This window comes from Biomphalaria glabrata, chromosome 16 (genome assembly GCF_947242115.1).
Source record: "Biomphalaria glabrata chromosome 16, xgBioGlab47.1, whole genome shotgun sequence".
Classification (NCBI taxonomy): domain Eukaryota; kingdom Metazoa; phylum Mollusca; class Gastropoda; family Planorbidae; genus Biomphalaria; species Biomphalaria glabrata.
Genome location: NC_074726.1, coordinates 28,544,253 through 28,564,745, shown reverse-complemented (window position 1 = coordinate 28,564,745; position 20,493 = coordinate 28,544,253). Strand labels below are relative to the sequence as shown.

The 20,493-nt window shown below is 36.4% G+C and overlaps 2 protein-coding genes across 5 annotated transcripts; one reads left to right on the top strand and one right to left on the bottom strand.

Moving 5' to 3' along the window:
- Positions 1-909: 909 nt before the first annotated feature.
- LOC106067844 (gastrula zinc finger protein xLCGF3.1-like) lies at positions 910-20,493 on the top strand. Of its 4 annotated transcripts, none has more exons than XM_056014784.1 (3): positions 910-1,035; positions 15,337-15,472; positions 16,984-20,493. In XM_056014784.1, exons 2-3 carry the CDS (start codon positions 15,341-15,343, stop codon positions 17,887-17,889), a joined length of 1,038 nt encoding a protein of 345 aa, XP_055870759.1. In that variant the 5' UTR covers positions 910-1,035; positions 15,337-15,340; the 3' UTR covers positions 17,890-20,493. The 4 variants fall into 4 exon arrangements, with proteins under 4 accessions (XP_055870759.1, XP_055870758.1, XP_055870756.1 ...); XM_056014783.1 differs by lacking the exon at positions 910-1,035 and adding an exon at positions 12,553-12,667; XM_056014781.1 differs by lacking the exon at positions 910-1,035 and adding an exon at positions 12,558-12,753.
- On the bottom strand, positions 4,338-10,678 carry LOC106067845 (uncharacterized). The gene is made up of 3 exons (XM_013227117.2): positions 10,552-10,678; positions 10,277-10,301; positions 4,338-4,873 (listed from the first exon to the last, which is right to left on the bottom strand). The coding sequence occupies exons 1-3, from the start codon at positions 10,600-10,602 to the stop codon at positions 4,338-4,340; spliced, it is 612 nt and encodes a 203-aa protein (XP_013082571.2). The 5' UTR covers positions 10,603-10,678.

Sequence of the window (20,493 nt, the reverse complement as noted above, 5' to 3'; positions counted from 1 at the left end):
GCTAACTTATGGCCAACTATCGTAGCCACTAAACTGCTAACTTATGGCCAACTATCGTAGCCTCTAAACTGCTAACTTATGGGCAACTATCGTAGCCTCTAAACTGCTAACTTATGGCCAACTATCGTAGCCACTAAACTGCTAGCTTATGGACAACTATCGTAGCCTTTTAAATCTAAACCATAACATCCAGACAAATAGTCTCTGTAACATTTGGATGTCATTGCTTCAGAAATTTCCATTACTTTGGTGTCGTAATAGCAAAAGATCTAGATTATTGATTTTATTGAATCACACGTTTCGTAAGTTTCCATTAATCGATCCGCACTGGTCCAACTTTTTTCACTACTCAAGGAAGTGTGTAGCTTCTTGTCTAGCTATTTACTACGTTGACTTTCGGTGTTTTAAAACTAATGATATAGATCAGCGGTTCTCAACCTTTTATGCTCGGCGAAATCCTTTTTTACAATCCCCCACTCTGCCGTGACCCCCCCCCCCACATACACCAATAGAAGAATAGACAATATCAATCCATATTTGCGATGGTCTTTGGCGACCCCTAGCAAATCGTCAATCGACCCTAAGGGGGTCACGACCCACAGGTTGAGAACCCCTGATATAGATAGTTTGATTATTTCTTTTAAGTAAGTATTTTAATATATATTTCTATAGCTGTATGCCATAATCCTAGAAGTGGTACCAAGCTTTAAAAGTGTACATGCCTACACACACGCCCATACAAACACGCCTACACACACACACACACCAATGGCGTAGCAAGGTACCCGTGCACCCGGGTTCAAGAATATGTTGATGTGCTCCTCCCCCCCCCCCCCCCCCCCCCAAAATATGACACATATTTTGTGTGACTAAGAAATCCAGTAGTTTGCATGTATCGGTACATTTACTGGAAGACATTCCAATGCAAATTCATTAGGACAGCTGACAGAATCATTGAAGATCATGTTTAGGTACTTCTTAGAGGCTGCTTTTGTTCAAACAATACCGCTCATATTGAAAAAATGTCATTGCCTCGTAAGTAATTTAAAGAAAGTTATGATATTTCATTACTTAAAAGTATTTGTTCAATCAATCCTTCAAACCTACAAATGATTTTGATTGCAATTTTCTGTGAGTAGTTCGTCATCGGAGTTCACTAAACATTTTCAGAAAATAATGCTAATTTAATACATTTGTAATTCTCTTTGAGTGTTGTCAACAGTGATAGAGAAAAATGGAACAGATTAGATCTCCTTTAATATTTTGTTGCTAAAATAGCAATGTCCAGCAAGTCTATTATCGCGGTGTAAATGTGTGGGTCGAGGTAAAGGGTTGTGTTTTTTTTTTTGTTTTCTTAAGAATGTGTGTACTGCTGAGACATTGTCGTTGTTACGTGTGTCACCTAAACTCTTCGCGATGACCACTATATGAAAGGTTGTGGCATTTTAAAGTTAAAGCTAACATTCACTAGGCGATGAATTACTTTCAGTCAGTAATTGTCAACTTCAGTGTGCTCTTTGTTTGCATCATCCACCGCTCTCAGTCTTTCATGTTGTTTGTATGTTTAGGCAGCTTGTTGATGAAGTTAAGTCATTAGTAAGCCTATCACTTTTTCTTTTGGTGATACAGTTGGAAAACAAACAACATTGATTCTATCTCAGGGTGTAAGCCCGAAACCATCGAGACCATCTGAACGACTTTCCAGTGCACATACCAGACGACTAAGCAGCCATTCAAGTGAAAGACACTATTTAATGATAAATATAATTATCGCTCTATCTTGAAATCTTTTGTTATAATAACTCCTACGCAGTTCAGTCCATAAAAAGTAGCTGAAAAGTCATCATCTTTAAGGTTTTCCTAAGTAACTGAATATGAAGTTTCCTTTGCTTGTTTAATATCTAATTTTGAGCATAAATCTAGATTTCTGGTAATAGAAGAATGGAAAAATAAAGATGCTTACTTTAAACAAAAAAGGAGAAAAAAAGAAAATACTATCAACAAGTTAATTAACATAGAGAAAAAGAAAACAACGAAAAAAATATTGGGAGATGGTATTCAACCGTCACCACCAACACACCGTCACCACATTACATAATAAAGCTTGTCTTCGAGTCCGAAGATTAATGAGGAATACAGTATTTCCCGTGGCTGCGCAGCCCCAGCTGTGACCTGCATATTTTGCCACATCCAGGGCGAGCATAACCATTGTCCGCAGGTGGTCGATTTAGATTTTCTTTTCGTCGTCTGCGTTTGTCCTCGGCAACAGATTTTCTTTTGGTCTCAAATGTGTATCCCGCGGCCTTCGTGAGTGACCTCCAGATGTCTCGTTCTGAGGCCGCATGCAGCCAGGGGCTCTCTTCTATGCCAGCCAAGGAAAGTTGACGCCTTAGCTGTTCTTTTGAAGCGTTTCCGTGGAGCGCCTCTGTTACGTCGACCACCTTTTAGCTCACCAAAAAAGACTGCCTTTGGCATACGTTCGTCTCCCATACGGGATACGTGCCCTGCCCAGCGTAGCTGTCGGACCATAAGAAGTCCCTCTATACTGTCCATACCACATTACAATAAACCTGATGAAAGCAGTTCCTTATATGTTTCTAGGTTAAAACATAGGTTAATGTTTGGAAGTTAATATAAACGGAAATACAACACAATAGGTCATTTGTCTTGGGACCTGGCGATATCAAAACTCTACGCGCCATGCAGTGACATATTTAGAGCTGAAAAGATGTTACGCCACTGCTACACAGACACAAGCCACCATCAGCTAGTTAGGGAACATGTAGAAATCTGCAGCTCACGTAATGGCGTTCAGGAGGCTTTTAGATTAAAATAATTAAAAAAAACATGACTATTTCATATTACATTTTGCAGGGAAGGCGCGGTGGAACAGCGATAATGTTCTTGACTTCCGGGGGTGAAGACAGGGATTCTTAACGTGGTTAACCCATTCACATATCTGGGAAGCAGACTACTAGTGATTAATGGCTATTAAACCAGGTTGATAAGCATCTGGAGCTCAAAGTAGGCACGCTCGAAACAATTGACCTCATTCACCAATCGTAAACAAACAACATGTCTTTTAATTCACATTTGTACTGTATTATGCATTTATATTTCTTTTTTTTTTTTTTACACTCCCAATGGAGAAATTGCAACAAGATTTAGCAATATCTGAAACTCATTTTACGAATTAAAAAAAAATCCATTGTGGTCTTTTCACATCACAACATTTCACCATAAAATATACAGTTGTACTTAATATGAAGTATATAAGTATTTACATTCGTGCATAATGTTCCGAAACTGTGGAACTAGTTTAATAGTTGTTATCCTAGTGAAAGGTGCCAAATTAAAGTCAGAATCGACTAGATATGGATATTGTCGTAACCCTGTAAACCTACCCTGCACCAGTGCTTGTGGTGCACACGATCGCACTATTGAACGAGAACAGGAAGGCGCTAGGATAAAGAAAAGAACAGGGTATCCAGAGATTGGGAAGAGTCTGTTGCTAGAAACTAAGGAGCCGTCTTTTGTGATTCCTGAAGTCTGTAGTGGGGACCTGGAGCGAAGTGGGGAAGGCTGTCGTTTGTTCGTATTCAGGTTGCTGGTGAAAGCACTGGTATAATTAGTAGAAAGACTCTTGGAACGCAGAAGCATGTTATGTGTTTGTCCTGGTAAATAAACACACGTATTTATTACTGTAGAACTTCATTAAGATGATTAAGTTGCCTGCCTTAGAGCTACAACAATATTTATAATTATTTATTTCTAATATATTTGCATTTTTATACATAAAATCTGCGAGCATATCTGATTTCTGTACGTGTCCGCGGTCCCCATGTGGCTCGCGTTCCGTACTTTGCCCACCTCTATTTAGTTTGGATTTTTGTTTTTAAATTGCATTGCATTTCTTAGTGTACAGACCAATAGCACTAAAGTTGAGGTTTTCAGAAGTCATGAAACCGCTGTGAGCATGGCCACTTGGACAAGAGACATTGAACACTGGAGCACCACTGCTTCCTGGGCATGTAGCCGCTGTGTATGTCATTTGTGTGATGCTTATTGTTTTGTTAAACTCAGCTATTTCGGTATTGTCTATCCAGTGTCCGAAACTAACATGTTTAGAACAACCGTGAGGATGCGACACAACGAAAACCAGCTTATCGTCAAAAGATTCGTATTTGGTCCATACTTCCTTCCAAAGAGTATCCAGATTTCGTTGCATGGCGTGAAACGTCTTCCCCAATGACTCATCACACGTCACGTATTTTAAGTTTGCAGTATCCTCCTCGACATTGACATAGTCAACCACAAATCGGCTCAAATCAATCTCTTTAGCTCCCTCGCCCCGTACATTTTGTGGAGCTTGCTTCGCAGTCATCAAAAACCACATGTGCGGCTGTACCCACAATAAATTCCCACCAGACAGTGCTAGGATCATCTGACAGTAGGCATTTTTCACATGGACAAGTTTTGTAACATCTGTTACAGTTGAGTCCAAGGTCTTCATATGTTACTCCATCTTCGGTTAGTCCAATGCCATCTCTAAACATGTACACCATCAATAGTCCACTACCACATCTTAAGTAAGTTTTCCCTTTATAATCACAGAAAGGATACGGTACGTCTTTGCCGGGCCAAATGTTGGGTCTGTGACAACTCGTCATTTTGACGTCCACCTTTACCGTCAAATCGGCGACGCCTCTGATCAGCTCATAGAACTCAGCGTCTCGATATCCTTCAGGTAGATCTTCTACTGTAAGAGTCTCAATAGATACAAACTGTGTATGATTTGGATTTTTCTTGCATCCTATAAGTTGATTAAATAAATCCGCTTCTCCAGCCTCTGAAATTAAGCATTCGTGTCGACCTGCATATTTAATATATAATCACTATTAGTTTAATTTAGCATTGATCTAATTTAACAACAAAAACATAAAAGTACTTTTTAAAAAAAAAAGCTTTTATTAAGTGTAATTATACAATTAGTTTGGATCAGTCATGTAATTTAATATGTAGTAAAACCAGACTACAAATTTTTAATCTGTGCGTTTAGAAATATTTTATCAATTGTTTTGTTTAGCGCAATTTCATGCTTTTAGTTACCTTTCTCAATGCGCTTTGATCATATCACCCGTTTGGACCAGTTGGGAAAGGGGACGGGGAAGATAGGGATATCTGTGTGAATGTTACCGTGATCGCTTTATGAATGTTAAAAAAAAAAGTTGTAAGACTTGAATTGAATGTCAGGGCTCAATCCTCCTAATGGGGACTAACTCCAATTAATGAATGTTACCGTGATCGCTTTATGAATGTTAAAAAAAAAAGTTGTAAGACTTGAATTGAATGTCAGGGCTCAATCCTCCTAATGGGGACTAACTCCAATTATACCGCCACATCTGACAAGTACATTTTTTTCTCTTGTTCGATACCAAACACAATAACTAATTACCAATAGTTAAATAACTAATAGTTATTTTTTTCTTTATTCTTGAGTTGTCAGGTAAAATTAATAATTGTCAAAAATTTCAACTTGATCCGAGACTAGATTAGGGAGATATAACGTGTCCAACTTTTTATCAGAGTAAATTGATATAGCTTTGTTAAAATTTAAAACTAAATATAGATTGTACTATTTACACTACAAGTCCTTGCAGTACAAATTATAATTATATGGCCTCATTTAGTCGTGAAGCAACTCTGGATCATCTAATAGAGATGAAAGCCTGGTCATTAGCCATGGTCTGAACGATGTCGCCAACACAGCAGTTCCACACACACACACACACACACACACACACACACACGCGCGCGCACACACACACACACACACACGCGCACACACACACACACACACACGCACAAACACGTAACTGACGTGTTTAAAGGAACGACAGGTACCGTTAAAGTTTGAAATCAGCGGCGTCGTAAGCTCTGCCAGGGTGTAGCATTGAGCTGCAAACTCCCTAAGGGTCGCCGGTGGTCAGCCAAGGCTAACGATTCCCCTCCTGTCAGATGCTTACTGGATTATGTGCTAGTTTCTCGCCTTCACACCATTAACTTGCCAGTGATAACAGTTCCGACGGAGTCAATATTTGAGCTACACCTGAAGGCTAGGAGTTGGACTCGTTGTCAGAAACTATTTAACGACGCATGTCATTGGAAGCACTTGATACATTATAGGTAGAGGAGTACATAGAGCTACATAGAGCAGGATGCCAGGACATCCGCTCTGTTATCAGCAGCAGACGCCTTGGCTGGCTTGGCCACGTTCGTAGAATGCCAGTAGGTCGACTTCCACAGGACATCCTGTATGGCGATCTAATAGAAGGCAGGAGAGCCGCTGGTCGCCCACTTTTACTTTATACGGATGTATGCAAACGCGACATGAAGCTCTTCAAAATCGACACTGGCAACTGGGAAGAGGTGGCACTGGACAGATCCACATGGAGAGAGAGCATAAAGGAAGGGTCACAGATTGCAGATGTCATACACAACAGAAGCAGAAAGAAGGGTGAAAATGCAACGGCGCCTGGTGATTATATATGCCCAACCTGAGATCGCAGCTGTGTATCAAGGATTGGCCTCTTTAGTCACACAAGAAGTTGCAAAGGGAAAAGATCGTCTCTCGAGACGTAAAATGCCACAGAGACAGAGAGGAGTACTTATATCCATTACCATTTCATGCAATAACAGTTTTACGGACCCAAACTATATTTTTTTAATTATGAGAGAAATTAATTTATTTTTTAATTAATTAAAAATTTAATTCTTCTTTCTCCCAATTCATCATTAGCATCATCACCAGTACTTGCTCTTTTATGTGATTTGTGCAAGTGGTGGAAAGCGTGGTCGAGAGGCCAAGTGCAATTGAACTTGGCTTGGCTTGGCTACCTAGACACCCGACTCGGGCAGAGTTGTGTTTACTGAGCGCCTAAAGGCAGCACGGAAAACCAACTCCTAGATACCCCCTCCCCCCCCCCCCCCCCCACTGGTCCACAAATGAAATTGGACCAAAAGCGCTCTGAGCATGCTATAAGCATGAAAGTAGCGCTATATAAAAGCTATATATATATATATATATATATATATATATATATATATATATATATATATATATATATATATATATATATATATATATATATAAGTGAATTTAATTAATTATTTGACTTGGTTTACGCATGAGAGAAGAGCTAGATGGAAAGAAATATTCGTCTGCCTAGTAAAGTCTAGTTACTAGTCACTTTCGTCACTCAACACTGCCGTCAAGATATATAATTAATAAAAATAACAAAAATCAATGAGGTCATCTAATCCTGCCGCCTTTCAGTGCACGTGAAAATTAGGAAACAGTACTTCAAGACTCTGTTCTCCTCTCCAGTAGGGCCTTAGATCATTGGAGGTCATGGGCGAAGTGAGTTTGATGGGCCCCAAATGAAATTGAAAAATAAACAAATAAACAACAAAGAAATAAGAATTACACAATTACCATGAGAACGGTTCTTTGAGAAACGGTGTGTGGATGATGACATGCTATTTGGGTGGAGGGGGGGGGGAGGGTTTCTTCCATCCTCGCCAGTGCAATTAACTCGGTTCTTTAATTGCTTCCCTGTTGGTCTAATCGTCTCCTCTAGTAACTGTGCCCACTTTGAGGCTGAGAAACATTGCTATTTAATGTCCATATTTTAGCTTTAAAAAAGGTGTTGTTTTTTTTGTTTAGTTTGTGAAGAGTAAGGTAGACGCACTTAGATGCTACCAGCCAGGGGCGGACTGGGTGTTAAAATCGGCCCGGGCTTCTCTATACATTCCGGCCCTTTAACTGTATATCATATGATGGACATCCATTTCTAGGTCTACCTGTTCTCAAAATCATTCTGTTAAGTTTGATAATGTATCCATAACTGAACGCATGCATACAACTCTGTATCTTTTAAAGAAATATAGTAGGCCTTATGTTGCTTTTAAATCGCTAAAAATGTGGACCCTAAATAGGATGAAGCCTACTAGTAGCACTGTCTACCGATGTAGACTATTATATTATTTCGGAAAATGTGTTACATTAAATTAACATTACACTGTTTTAAACACACTCTCAGAGTGCCCCCTTTACAAGAGAATATTATAAAACCATTAATAATTTAAAACGTTCTATAGTGGCATTCTAGGTGACCCTACCGGCCCATTTGGGTACCGGCCCACCGGGCATTTGCCCGAATGCTCATATAGCCAGTCCGCCCCTGCTACTAGCGTACACTTTCTTATACGAGGCAACGTGCGGTCACATATTTTGCAGACCCCTAAGTCCAGTCCTGCCTTTATCTTCTTTCCCAAGTTCTTTGTCTGCTTATCACCTTTAACCACATCAGGGGCTTTTTCTTTTTTTCATTGTCTTCGCTTTTCTTCGTTAACAGGTTTTCGTTGGATCTTGAGCATAGACCTAAAGACTAGGCTACTAGCATTGCATACCGATTATGCTACTTGATTTCTTCACAGGCTTTGTGTTTTTTGTTTATTTTGGCAAGAACATTTCCCTCCTTTTTTTTTTTAGTTGAACAACGGATCACAATAACAGATAACTCAGGTGTACCTGAACTAACAGTTGTATGTCCTCCGCCAGGAAAACCAGTGGCTTGGCAGAATTCAAGTCATTGATTAGCATGTATGACTAGATTGACCTAAGGACACGCGTAGGACGTAATCATCTTCTTTTTTTTTAAGTAACGTCTGTATTTTATAAGATAAGATTTAAACGATGCCCCCTAATGTGCTTTTTATCCCTTGAGGGTAGACTTTTGACTTGAATTGGAATGGCCAGTTTTATAACACCCCTCCCACCCGACACATAAACACGTACCTACACATACTTTTCGGCCGTAAATTTCCCTCCTCCTCCTCCCGCCCACGACTTAGTTGCCTACTAGGTACAATTTTTAACTTTTCTTCGGCTATTTTTGGGAGTGTAACCCCCTACCCAACCCCACTTTCACATTTTCAGCCCTTTTCTATTACAGTGACAACGTCTAACATTTTTTAGCATCCCCCGATGAATCTATCCCCTCACCACACACTTTTCAGCCCTTGAATGGTAGATATAACACCTTTCTGGTTAGTTTTACCTTTTTTCCCCCATTCAATCGTAAGGCAAGCAATGACAGCTCACAAATTGTTTTACACCTAGATGGGGGGGGGGGGGAAATGCGTTCTCCGAAAGCCTCAATCGATTGCGCCTTTCCTATTCCCCACACATTTATTTTGGCAAATATTAATTTGTTTTTGAATGCCCGGCCCCAACCCGCTTCTACACTACATTCATTATAGCGTAAGGATCATAGACATATATATGTCTATGGTAAGGATATAATAGGCTGCCGTGAAGAACGGTAGAAGTAGCATAATCGGGAATTTCTGTAGTGACGCGACGATATATTTAAAACATAACGCAAGTAAATTATAGAACATATGAATATGTAAAACATAGATATATTTATTTATGATAAGCTATGTATTTTTTAAGTTACATAAATAAGCTTGGCATCCTCTGCCACGTGTAAATTGTGGAATCAGAAACAAGTAACATCAGCTTCCAAGTCAAATTAAAACTGTTATTCGCTGGTGGTCTTTGTGCTCGTAATGGTTGTGAAAGTTGGACACTGAACGCTGAGGGTGAAAGGAAAACCTCAGCCTTTGAGAGTAAATGCTACAGAGAATTCTGGGTATCAGATACGAGGATTAGAAGACAAATGAGTTTATACTGTTACAAGTCAACACTCTGGTTGGCAAAAAAAAAAATTGAAGACCTCCTCAATACTGTGAAGAGACAAAGGCTGACCTGGTTTGGTCCTATTGTAAGACATGACTCGCTGTCTACTAAAGTCATCCTACAAGGCACAGTGGAGGGAGCACGAAGAAAGGGTCATCCGAAAAAAAAACTGGCTGGACAACGTAAAAGAACGGACCGGCCTATCACGTGATATCCTGCTAAGAACAGCTGCTGACGGGAAATAATGGAGCTATTTTGTTACGCGAACTGTCACAGCGCCCCCTACGACGAAAGTCAAGAGATAGATGATGAAGATGATAGTGTATGCACTTTTTAGCAACGCAAATTCAATTTTCTAAGCTCTTTCACTTGTTTATGACATTTGTTTAGTATATCGTGGTGTAATGCACAAATTGTAAGACAAATTTCCTTACGGATAATTAAGATTATTATTATTATTATTAAAAGACAAAAAAAAAAGGGGGGGGGGGGTATTTATATTAGGCCTACCTGTTAAATTGAGATCACGACAGTCCTAGAGAGAAAATGATAAATGAAACATTTAGTTGCTTGACTAAAGAAGAAAAATTACAACAATATTTAAATATGATATATTTTAATATGGAATTATAAATACCATCCATATATAACAGAAGATAGTTTATCTTCGCGCTCATTTGCCAGATGCGAGTAGTGCGAACTTTCGTTCAAGATCTTACACAATGAGAAATACTTTTGTTTATGATTATCTTTATGGTGTAAGGATTAAGTAATAAATGAAATACCTTTTTGTTGAAGTGCATTTTGTCCTTGTCAATTGATATCATAGAGCCCATTCCGCCGCAAACGTTACTGCGAATTTTATTGACAACTACTCATTTGGGGTTACTTCTTACATTTGGTGACCCATCACAGAGTGGAATTTTTATTTATAGATTTCAATAAAAACAGAAATGTCAAAAGGAGTCATTGACCTACCCACCTTGAAAATAGAATCTTCATAACCTATGGAATTACCCGTTACAGCAAAAGGTACTTTTAAGCCTTTAAGTAAAGTAAAAGTTCCATCTTTCCAACGTAGCAATCTATAGGGCAGATAATGTAAAGGTCATCTGTTTCTTTGGCCCAAGGTTAACTAGGGTGTCATGTGGCCAGCACAACGACCAGCCGCCTTTACTTTCCCCCAACTAAAGTCAGGTAGGCCTACCCATTAGAGCTGGGTGGACTTAGAGGAGCGCAAAGATCCCGAAATTAAAAATCCCAGTTTTCACCAGGATTTGAACCCGGTACTGGGAAGCCAAGCGCTTTACCGCTCAGCCACCAAGCCTCCACACCTTTAGCCTCCTTTTTTTTTTTAAAAAAAGTAGGATGTTGCCCCCTAAACCTTTTTATTTAGGTCTATTAAGGCCTACTCAGTCACAGGTATTTTTCCGGTGTCTTCTGTAGATCTATCTACAAGTTGGTTGGCCGCTTTCAATAGTAGCCTATATAGCGACCTTAATTGTTGTTTTTTTTTTCCAACAGAGCACTTCTTCTTGTGGCTGTAGATATGTCTTATCTTATCTTATATAATACAGACGTTACTTCAAAAAAGATGATTACGTCCTACGCGTCAACCATTTAGTCATGTATATTAACCAATGACTTAAATTCTGCCAAGTCACTGGTTTTCCTGGCTGACTCAGGCAACCCATTCCATGCTCTAATAGCACTAGGGAAGAGGGAGCATTTGTACAAATTTGTCCTAGCATATGGGACGAGGAATGTGCCTTTATCTGTGTGTCTTTCAGAGTATTTTTATTAAATTTTGTTTATGTATTTGAAGATTATGGTTCAGTGCTATATGTCCTCCTTTATGGGACCTTGTCCTCCGTCTGGCAGACATAATCTGAAGTGCTCCCCTCTCTTGATTTAGTTCAATTAGGCTTACACATTAATCAATATTCATCAATTAAAAGAAGAACAACTAAGGTTTAGATGGTCATGGTTGACACACATGACTAGATTGATCTATGACGTGATTATCTTCTTTTTTGAAGTAACGCCTGTATTTTATAGGATAAGATACGATATTTGAACTGTGGAAGTGTGATAAATTGGTGAACAAGACTAGGTAGGCTATGTGTTTAGCCTAAGTAAAGCTCTAGTGCTATTAGAGCATGGAATAGATTGCCTGAGCTAGCCAGGAAAACCAATGACAGCAGAAGTTAGGTCATTGGTTAATATGCATGACTAAATGCATGACGCGTAGGACGTAATCATCATCTTTTTTTTTTTGAAGTAACGTCTGTATTAGGCCTAGTCGCCGCCTAGATCTATATAGGCCTATTCTATTCTATGGCCTCCTTCAGTCGCAAAGCGACTATGGCTCATCTCGGTGAGATGAATACCTGGGCATTAGCTGTGGTCGGAACGATGTCGCTCACACATCAGTTCCACCCTCTCCACGCAGCTGACTGCAGTGCCTTGCGGCTATACCCAATCATGGGAAAGGCTTCGGGAGTCAACCCTGAGGAAAAATCAGGAGCTGGCGACCCTAAGGCAGTTTGCAGCACCCAGTGCAACTAAAGTTGATTTTATTTGCCTTTGGGAACCGGTAATAGGGTAATAACTAATACAAAAATTATTTTGAAAGTGTTAAACTCTTTATTGCTTGATGTAGCAAATTTGCCAACGACAATGCTACAATGCCAAGAAAGTCTAATTAGAATAGCATTATGATTATTGATTTCTCATTCTTTGAAGCGAAAATATTTTTTCTACAGCTTCCGTTTTCCGGTTGACTAATGACAACAATGTAAATGAAATACAAAAAAACAACAACAATATTAGACCTAGATCTAGATCTATATAATAAGAATTTATAAGATGTAGATCTAGATCTTATTTTTATAGACTAAAGTGAGTCTGTAGACACTATAGTCTATAGATTTTAGTATAGACTGATCATACCACTAGTCGCTAGTAATTATAATTATAGTATTATAGTAAGTATTCTAGACTAGAGTCTGACTAGACCAATATTTATTAATTAGATCTAGACTCTAATTCTAATTAATTAAATTCAAAATTGCTTAGTCACTTAGATTAGATCTATGTTACTATGTCTTGAGTTAAAGTTAAGCCAGCCCATAGCCATAGACAGACTTTAGAGTTCAGTAGATCTACTACTTTATTAGTACTTATCATCTAGTTACTAGTAGAATAATCTAGACTCTAGACTTAGACTTAAGTCAAAGTCAAATTTAAGACTTAGTAACTAAGTTAGAGTTAGATCTATCATCTAGATCTAGAGTAGTTTTATACATTGTAAAATGTTTTGTTTGTTTTGTAAAATGTTTTACATGTTTTGGATGTATCTTCATGATTACCCAGAGTTGAAGATAGTTTACTTCTTGTCCAAACCTCCCGCAGGACAACGGGGGATGGGAGCGGGCAGGGTTTGAACCCTCGACCGTCGATAAATCCGAACGACAGTCCAGCGCCCAAGCCGGCCAAGCCGCACAACCAGGCACCCATCCTATGATGTTTATGAGTTTATATTTATGGCAATTTATCATCTTATGATATGCTATTCGAACACCTTATACTTTTATAGGCACTATAGTAGTGTGACTATAGCCTATACTTATACTATAGGCTACATATAGATCTAGCTGCTATAGTATAGGATAGGCCAAAAATTCAAAGTTTGACTTTGACAGTGATAATGGTTTGACATAAAAAAGAAAATGAAGTATCAAAATCTTCTTTATTTAGTTTAAGGAGAATAAGAATGACTACTTTATTTGCACCCCTAACCTATATTTGATATATATTATTATATTTACGGTCAAAGAGGCCATATGTTTTCATTTAATTCAGACAAATTTGACGCACTACATTATTTGATTCCGGACACTGTAATATAATTTATTTCAAACAGTCTCTATATTTTGGCATCAATAAACTCAGATTTTAATTCTATATTAATATTAACTAAATTTTAAGATCCCCGGGCACATGAAATCATTAGTCATTAAGATGTTTTCAAATTATGCATAAATACAAACACAAAAGTCACTTCTACACCGACTTTTAGACTTATTTTTATGTTTGCATGATCAGATGTCTGTTGAATGTTTGTGTTTTTTGTTTATTCATTTAATAAATTTCTAATACAGATGATCTTTTGTAGTATAGTACAGGCTAGGATGGAAGTTAAATGCCTAGATCTAGACTAACTAAATATATCTAGATTTTTTATAGAGATAAAATAGAGAATTCAGCTAATTAGACAAAAATGGCCATCCTAGCCTGTACTAGACTACAAGAGTTACAAGGTATCATCTGTATTAGAAATTTTTTAAATGAATAATAAAAAAAAACACAAACATTTAACACACAAGTAATCATGCAAACAGTCTAGATTAGATGGATAAAGTGATTATTAAGTCCAAAGGTACTACTACTACTACTCGATCTACATCTCTAGGTTAGCTCTAGCAGTAGAGTCTAATATTTCATAATATTTAGTCATTACACAGCAGTAGTTTAAAACTAACATTTAAAAAAAATAGCTTAGATAGTTAGATTGGGAGAGAGTATGTAAGGGGCCTCAGTGACTGCTATGTATGTGTAGAAATTAAATTGTATTGTTTATTTATGAAGTGTGTTCATCATTATAGTTATTTCAAGTTCTAGAATAAATGCTTTGTGTTTATTTAAATAATATTTCTGTTCGAGTTCATAATTTAAACTAATAGCTCTGGCATTTTGATGGTGTTTGAATGATTAGACATTGTTCTGAAGGGTAAAGCACATTATAAAGTATTTACAACACTGTATTGACCACACAATCCCATTATCACAGAGGGCTTTGAAGGCAGGCAAGTTTGACCTGAACCATCAATGTGGCAGTATAGCATACATACCACATGACCAGGCAGCCATCAGAGTTCGAAGTTTTGAAATCTAAACTAGTTACTAGTATACTATCTAGAATGTCTAGATCTAGTTTCAGAGACTCAGACTGCTGCATTCCATCAAATGACAGACTATGAGTTAAGACCGAGTTATAACTTGACCCTTCATTGTAAGTGCTAGCAAGAGACTCAACACTTATAATAACTGAAAAGTCATGGCAGTTAAGTCAATATAAAATACACCTACTTGTAGAAAAAAATTCTCAGCTAAAATAGCCCTTCACTAGCAATTATTTTAAAAAAAAAATAACTCTCTTACTAAACAGTCTTTTACCACAATTAACAAGAAGCTTAATCTGATGACCCAGTATTCAATGGTGACCTGACAAAATAGCGCAGAACAAATATTTTTTATTTTATCTTCTTTTTTTTTTCGTCATTTTGCAGTAAACACTTCATATATATAGTAAAATATGAATATGTGAACATAATAGAGTAAGCGAAAATGAATAATTTCAATATATATCATATATATTTATTTATATTCCAAAAAAACAGGCATGCATACATCCATACTTGTCAAATATGTAACCATCAAATTTATTAGGTCTTATATTAAAAATATGTGAGAATATAATAAAGTAATGATCAATTTTCTTTTTTTAGGAAGATGTCCAATACACCAGATTTAAAGGAAGATTTCACACAAGAACTGAAGAATGTCATTAAGTCTGAATGGAAAGAAGATGATGGAAGCTATTGTAGCTCAACACCGGGGGTTTTCATTGAAAACAGACTTCACGCAAGTCCCTATTTACTTTATAAATTTATTTTTTTTTTATTTTTTTTTTTTAAGAATGGCACACCTTAGAAAATAAAACAAGCAAAATATATATATATATTTTTTTTTAAATTTAATTATATAAGGGAAAAAAATTGCATATTTACAGCCATGTAGTGTTTCCCTTTTTCTATATCAATTAAAATTAATTAATTACCACTATTTCATCGATATTATTTAATTATTATTTTTTTTTATGTGTTGTCTTTGACAATAAATAATTGCGCAAAGTTTCAACTTGATTCGAGAATGGGAACTGGGAGAAATATTGTGTTTAAAATTTGTATCAGACAGACAGAGTGAGTTGGTATAAGCTTTGTAAAAAAATATCTCATGAGATTAATGTCATCATTAACATTACAACATCAGTTTCATTTACTTCATTTCTCTCTTGCTTCCACCCCTTTGGTTTTTTTTTTTTTACTATAACAAAAATTATTAATACCAACTTATCATCAAACAATTTTATATTATGTAGCCTTATTTTTTTAGCATGTTATCTAAAGATTATTAAAGAAGGCTGAAAAAAGATTTATTTATTTTTTAATCTATAATTTTTTTAATGAATAATTTTTTGTTACTGTTGGACGATCCTTTAGAATAGTTTTGAAGAAAAAAAGATTTTATTACATTAATTAATAAAGCGATCAATATGTATTGTGTTTTTTGGGGGGCATGTTTTGAGACGTTAAACTTTTCCCACTTTGTTCACTGCTTTGTGGCATTTATTACTAGTCTAACTTTAACACTCTGATGAGCACTCTGCTATACGGATGTGAAACATGGTCAACCTGCTCTTGGCATGAAAAAAGATGAATATCTTCCATCTCCTATGCTTAAGGCAGATTTTTTAAATAAGGGTGTAAGATAAATTAATTAATGAGGAACTGCTGTGAAGAGCAGGGTGCCGGGACATCTGCGCTGTTATCACCTTGGCTGGTCTGGTCATGTTCACAGAATGCCACAATGTCAACTCCCATAAGAAAATCTCTGATGATCTAATAGAAGGCAGGGGAGGTGCAGAAGTAGAGATAAGGGTGAAAGGGCAACACCGCCTGGTGGTTACAGACGTCCAACCTGTGTCCACAGCTGTTTATCAAAAATAGTCCTCTTTAGTCACCTGTCTTTGGTGACGTAAAATGCAACAGAACTATAACTCTGTAGTATAGATTGTTTGATGAGTTTTTAGCTTTAAAGTTGGAGATACATTATAACTTTACAATTTTACTCTGACAGACCAATCCAATAAAATAAAATAAAATTGTTAAAAAAAAAAAATTACAACGATGACTATCAAGCAAGAGTTGTGAAAAAAGATTTTTAATTTTTAATCTTGTTAAATTCATCTATTGGTAAACTGCATTCTAAATAACCTTGTAAAGTCATCTATTGGTAAACTGCATTTTAAATAACCTTGTAAAGTTTAGTTTTCCCTTAAAGTAAGTATTAAGCAAATTTTTTTTTTTTTACAGGGAAACATAACACAAGAAACAATATTGAAGGACCATCAGTTGGTTCAGTCAAGTAATAAACTATTTGAATGTCAAATATGTCAAAAACTGTTCGCTGACGCACCATGTTTGAAAAGACACAAGTTAATCCACACTGGTGAAAATCCATTCCAATGTCAAGTATGTCAGAGAGAATTTGCTCGCATAGATTATTTGAAAAAGCACATGTTTGTCCATAAATATGAAAAACCGTTCGAATGTCAAATATGCCTGAAAGCATTTAAAATGGCATCAGCTTTGAAAACCCACCAGGTGGTTCATAGAGATGTAAAACCATTCAAATGTCAAATATGCCAGAAAGCATACACTTCTGGATGCTCTCTGAAAGCACACCAATTAATCCATACTGGTGAAAAACCATTCACATGTCAAATATGTCAGAAAGCTTTTGCTGCTGTCTCAACTTTGAACAGGCACAAGAGGGTTCACACTGGCGACAAACCTTTTGACTGTCAAATATGCCAGAAAGCATTTGCTTCTTCAGAATCTTTGAAAAGACATGAGAGGTCCCACACTGGTGAAAAACCATTTCGGTGTCAAATTTGTTGTAAAGCCTTTACCCGCTCATCAATTTTGAAAACTCACAACTGTGGAAATAAAAGGAAGGAAATGGTAGAGCGGCCATTTCATTGTGAAAGATGTGACAAATATTATTCAACTCCTTTTACCCTTAAGCGACACAAATGTCATCGCCCGTGTAAACAGTTCATAGAGTTCAAATGCAGCCTTTGCAATAAATTTTTTCCAAAAAGGAAACGAATTCAAAGACACTTGGTGACACATATCAAAGAAAATTTAACTTGTGTGTTAGGGAATAAAATATTTTCTACCTTTGTAAAAAACAAAAAACAAAGCGACATATATTGATTTACATTATTAAATAGGATAGATACTCCTTTTTAGTCATTGCAATCTATGGAAGCAGATGTTGTTAAACTAACTTTTTATATGGCCGACAGTTAACGAGGGTGTCATGTGAGCAGCATTTGGCCAACTGCCTTTACTATTTCAGGTACCCATTAGAGTTGGGTGCATTCAGAGGAATCCGAAAATTCTTGAAGCTCAATATCTCAGTCTATTTACATTATTAAACTTTTGTAACTTAACGAATTTGTTTTTTTACATTTTATTAAATACAGCTATTATTAATTGATCATGTTAAAATAGAAAAATCATTTAAATCTTTGTAATGTAGTTTTAAAGAGAACATATTTTTTAGCAACTTTGACTATAAATTAAATTGTTGGTACTAGACAGTAGAATCTATTTATTGACCAATGACAGTTTGAAAAGTTTGTGATAATAAGGATAATAACAAGTAAATGTATTTTGTAAATTGTAATTTATGGTGAAAAAAATAAATATAAATAAAGTTTTTGAATTGTGCATTTTTTGAAAGGGGAAAAAATTATTAAATAATGAGTCCTTGCTCATTGTCTGTACAAACATATTGCTTTAATTAATATATACAAGATATTTTGGTTAGTGTACCAAAATTAAAAGTTGAAATCCCATATTGGACCTATTTTTTTTTATTTCATTATATAATAGTTAAGCAATATGCAAAAATATCTGGATTTTTTTTTTTAGGATTGTTATGGTTCAATATTTTTTTATCAATGTCAGAACTACTATGGTATATAATGTTACTATGGTTAGAACTCACAAACCACCTTAAAGAATCTCAAAATGTATTAGCTCTGTGGCAATTTACATATTTTTACTGTTTTGACTATAGATTTGGACTGAAAGCAGCCCTGTTGTTAATGTAGCAATTTTATTGTTGAATTTGTTTGTTTTTTTATTCTCTACAAATAACTACTTCATCTGGCATGACCTTTTATTCACCCCTGTTTGTTTGCATTGACCTTACTGCAGTGCTATCCACACAATTTTTTTTTTTTAAGTTTGGTGGGGCATATGAATTTCCAACATGTGTTAAGGCAGCTACATAAGTTTTGGGAAGCTGGACAGCGCTGTTTTAAAGAGAGGTAGCTGGCAGTTTTGTACTTTGGTTATCAATGCCTTATAGAATCAAGTTTTGATGTTGTTGTGTTTTTTTACATTTTATTAATTTCTTATACAACCTATAGTGGGATCTTTTGAGAGCATTTCTCTTTGATCTGCATGACATTGTCTTACAAGTAAAATTGTAACATTTTCTAAATATCATAGATCCATTATTTATTTAGCATACAATTTTCGTCTTGGTTTGTTTGATTTGCATGTTTCGGATGTTCCTTCAGATTGTGAAGCCCAAACCTCCCACAGGATGATGGGGGGCGGCAGCAGGTAGTGTTTGAACCCAGGAACTTCGAGACAAACAAATGACAGTCCAGACAGATTACCACACGACCAGGCAGGCATTTACGTGTGTGTGTGTGGGGTGGGGGGTGTTGCTAAAGTTTGTTGGAAATAATTATAAAGAAATAAGTCATACACAATAAGAGACATCAATTAGAAGCCATATTGCTATACTTGCATGTCACTGTTGTTATTTGTATGATTATTTTGTTTTTATTTTTGTTGGGAAGGTGAGTAGCTATTCAGCACTACATAGACCATGTTGCCCCCATTTATACTGTGTTTATACTTTGTACAGCAGTCTACTGTTTGCTTATGTCAGTCATATATTGTATGAATTTTACTGTTATATCAACAATAGTAACAAGTTTTATACTGAATTTTATTTGTGTATACACCTTCACAATTTCAGAAGTTTTTAGCACATTTTATTGTACCTAGTTAAAAAAGTAAAGTTCCCTTGTTAGACCTTATGGGTGTCATGTGGCCAGCATAACGACCAACTGACTTTACTTTTCCCCAACTAGTGTCAGGTGGGCGCCCGAAGATCCAAAAATTAAAAATCCCAGCCTTTACCAGAATTCAAACCTGGGTCCCCTGATTTGGAAGCCAAGCGCTTTACCGATCAGCCACTGCGCCTACCCTTATACCTAGAGTTGGCAAGAAATGTGTTTTACAATATTTATTTGATTGGCTGAGAGAGCAGAAGTGATTATGGGCAATGAACTCTTCAGAAAAGAAGGGAGAAACGTTTATTCCAAAGATGGAACAGAGACATTTGAATCACTCAGGAGTTGCAATCTTTACTTACATTCTCTTATTTATTGGGACAAAGTCTTATTGGAAACTCAACAGTATTATCTTTGTATTGGCATTAAATGTTGATGCTACTTGATATTATTGACATAAGTTGATGTGGCAATTTACTTTGTAACAGACAGTATTATCTTTGTATTTGCATTAAATGTTGATGCTACTTGATATTATTGACATAAGTTGATGTGGCAATTTACTTTGTAACAGACAGTATTATGTTTATCTTATTGTAAGACTTTTTATACATCTTCAATATGAATTTTTATCTAAATCGTTTTGTATGTGTATTGTATTATTCATGTTGTCTTCAAAGTTTGAATAAATCACACATATTTTTATGTGAACATTGAC

What these genes read in the sequence shown, in the direction of transcription:
- LOC106067844 (XM_056014784.1), top strand. Translation starts at nt 15,341, where the DNA reads ATGTCCAATACACCAGATTTAAAGGAAGATTTCACACAAGAACTGAAG. An exon ending in TCATTGAAAACAGACTTCAC is followed by an intron (nt 15,473 to 16,983) that starts GCAAGTCCCTAT and finishes TTTTTTTTACAG; the next exon opens with GGAAACATAACACAAGAAAC.
- LOC106067845 (XM_013227117.2), bottom strand. Translation starts at nt 10,602, where the DNA reads ATGGGCTCTATGATATCAATTGACAAGGACAAAATGCACTTCAACAAA. An exon ending in AAATGCACTTCAACAAAAAG is followed by an intron (nt 10,302 to 10,551) that starts GTATTTCATTTA and finishes TTTTCTCTCTAG; the next exon opens with GACTGTCGTGATCTCAATTT. An exon ending in TCGTGATCTCAATTTAACAG is followed by an intron (nt 4,874 to 10,276) that starts GTAGGCCTAATA and finishes TTAAATATGCAG; the next exon opens with GTCGACACGAATGCTTAATT.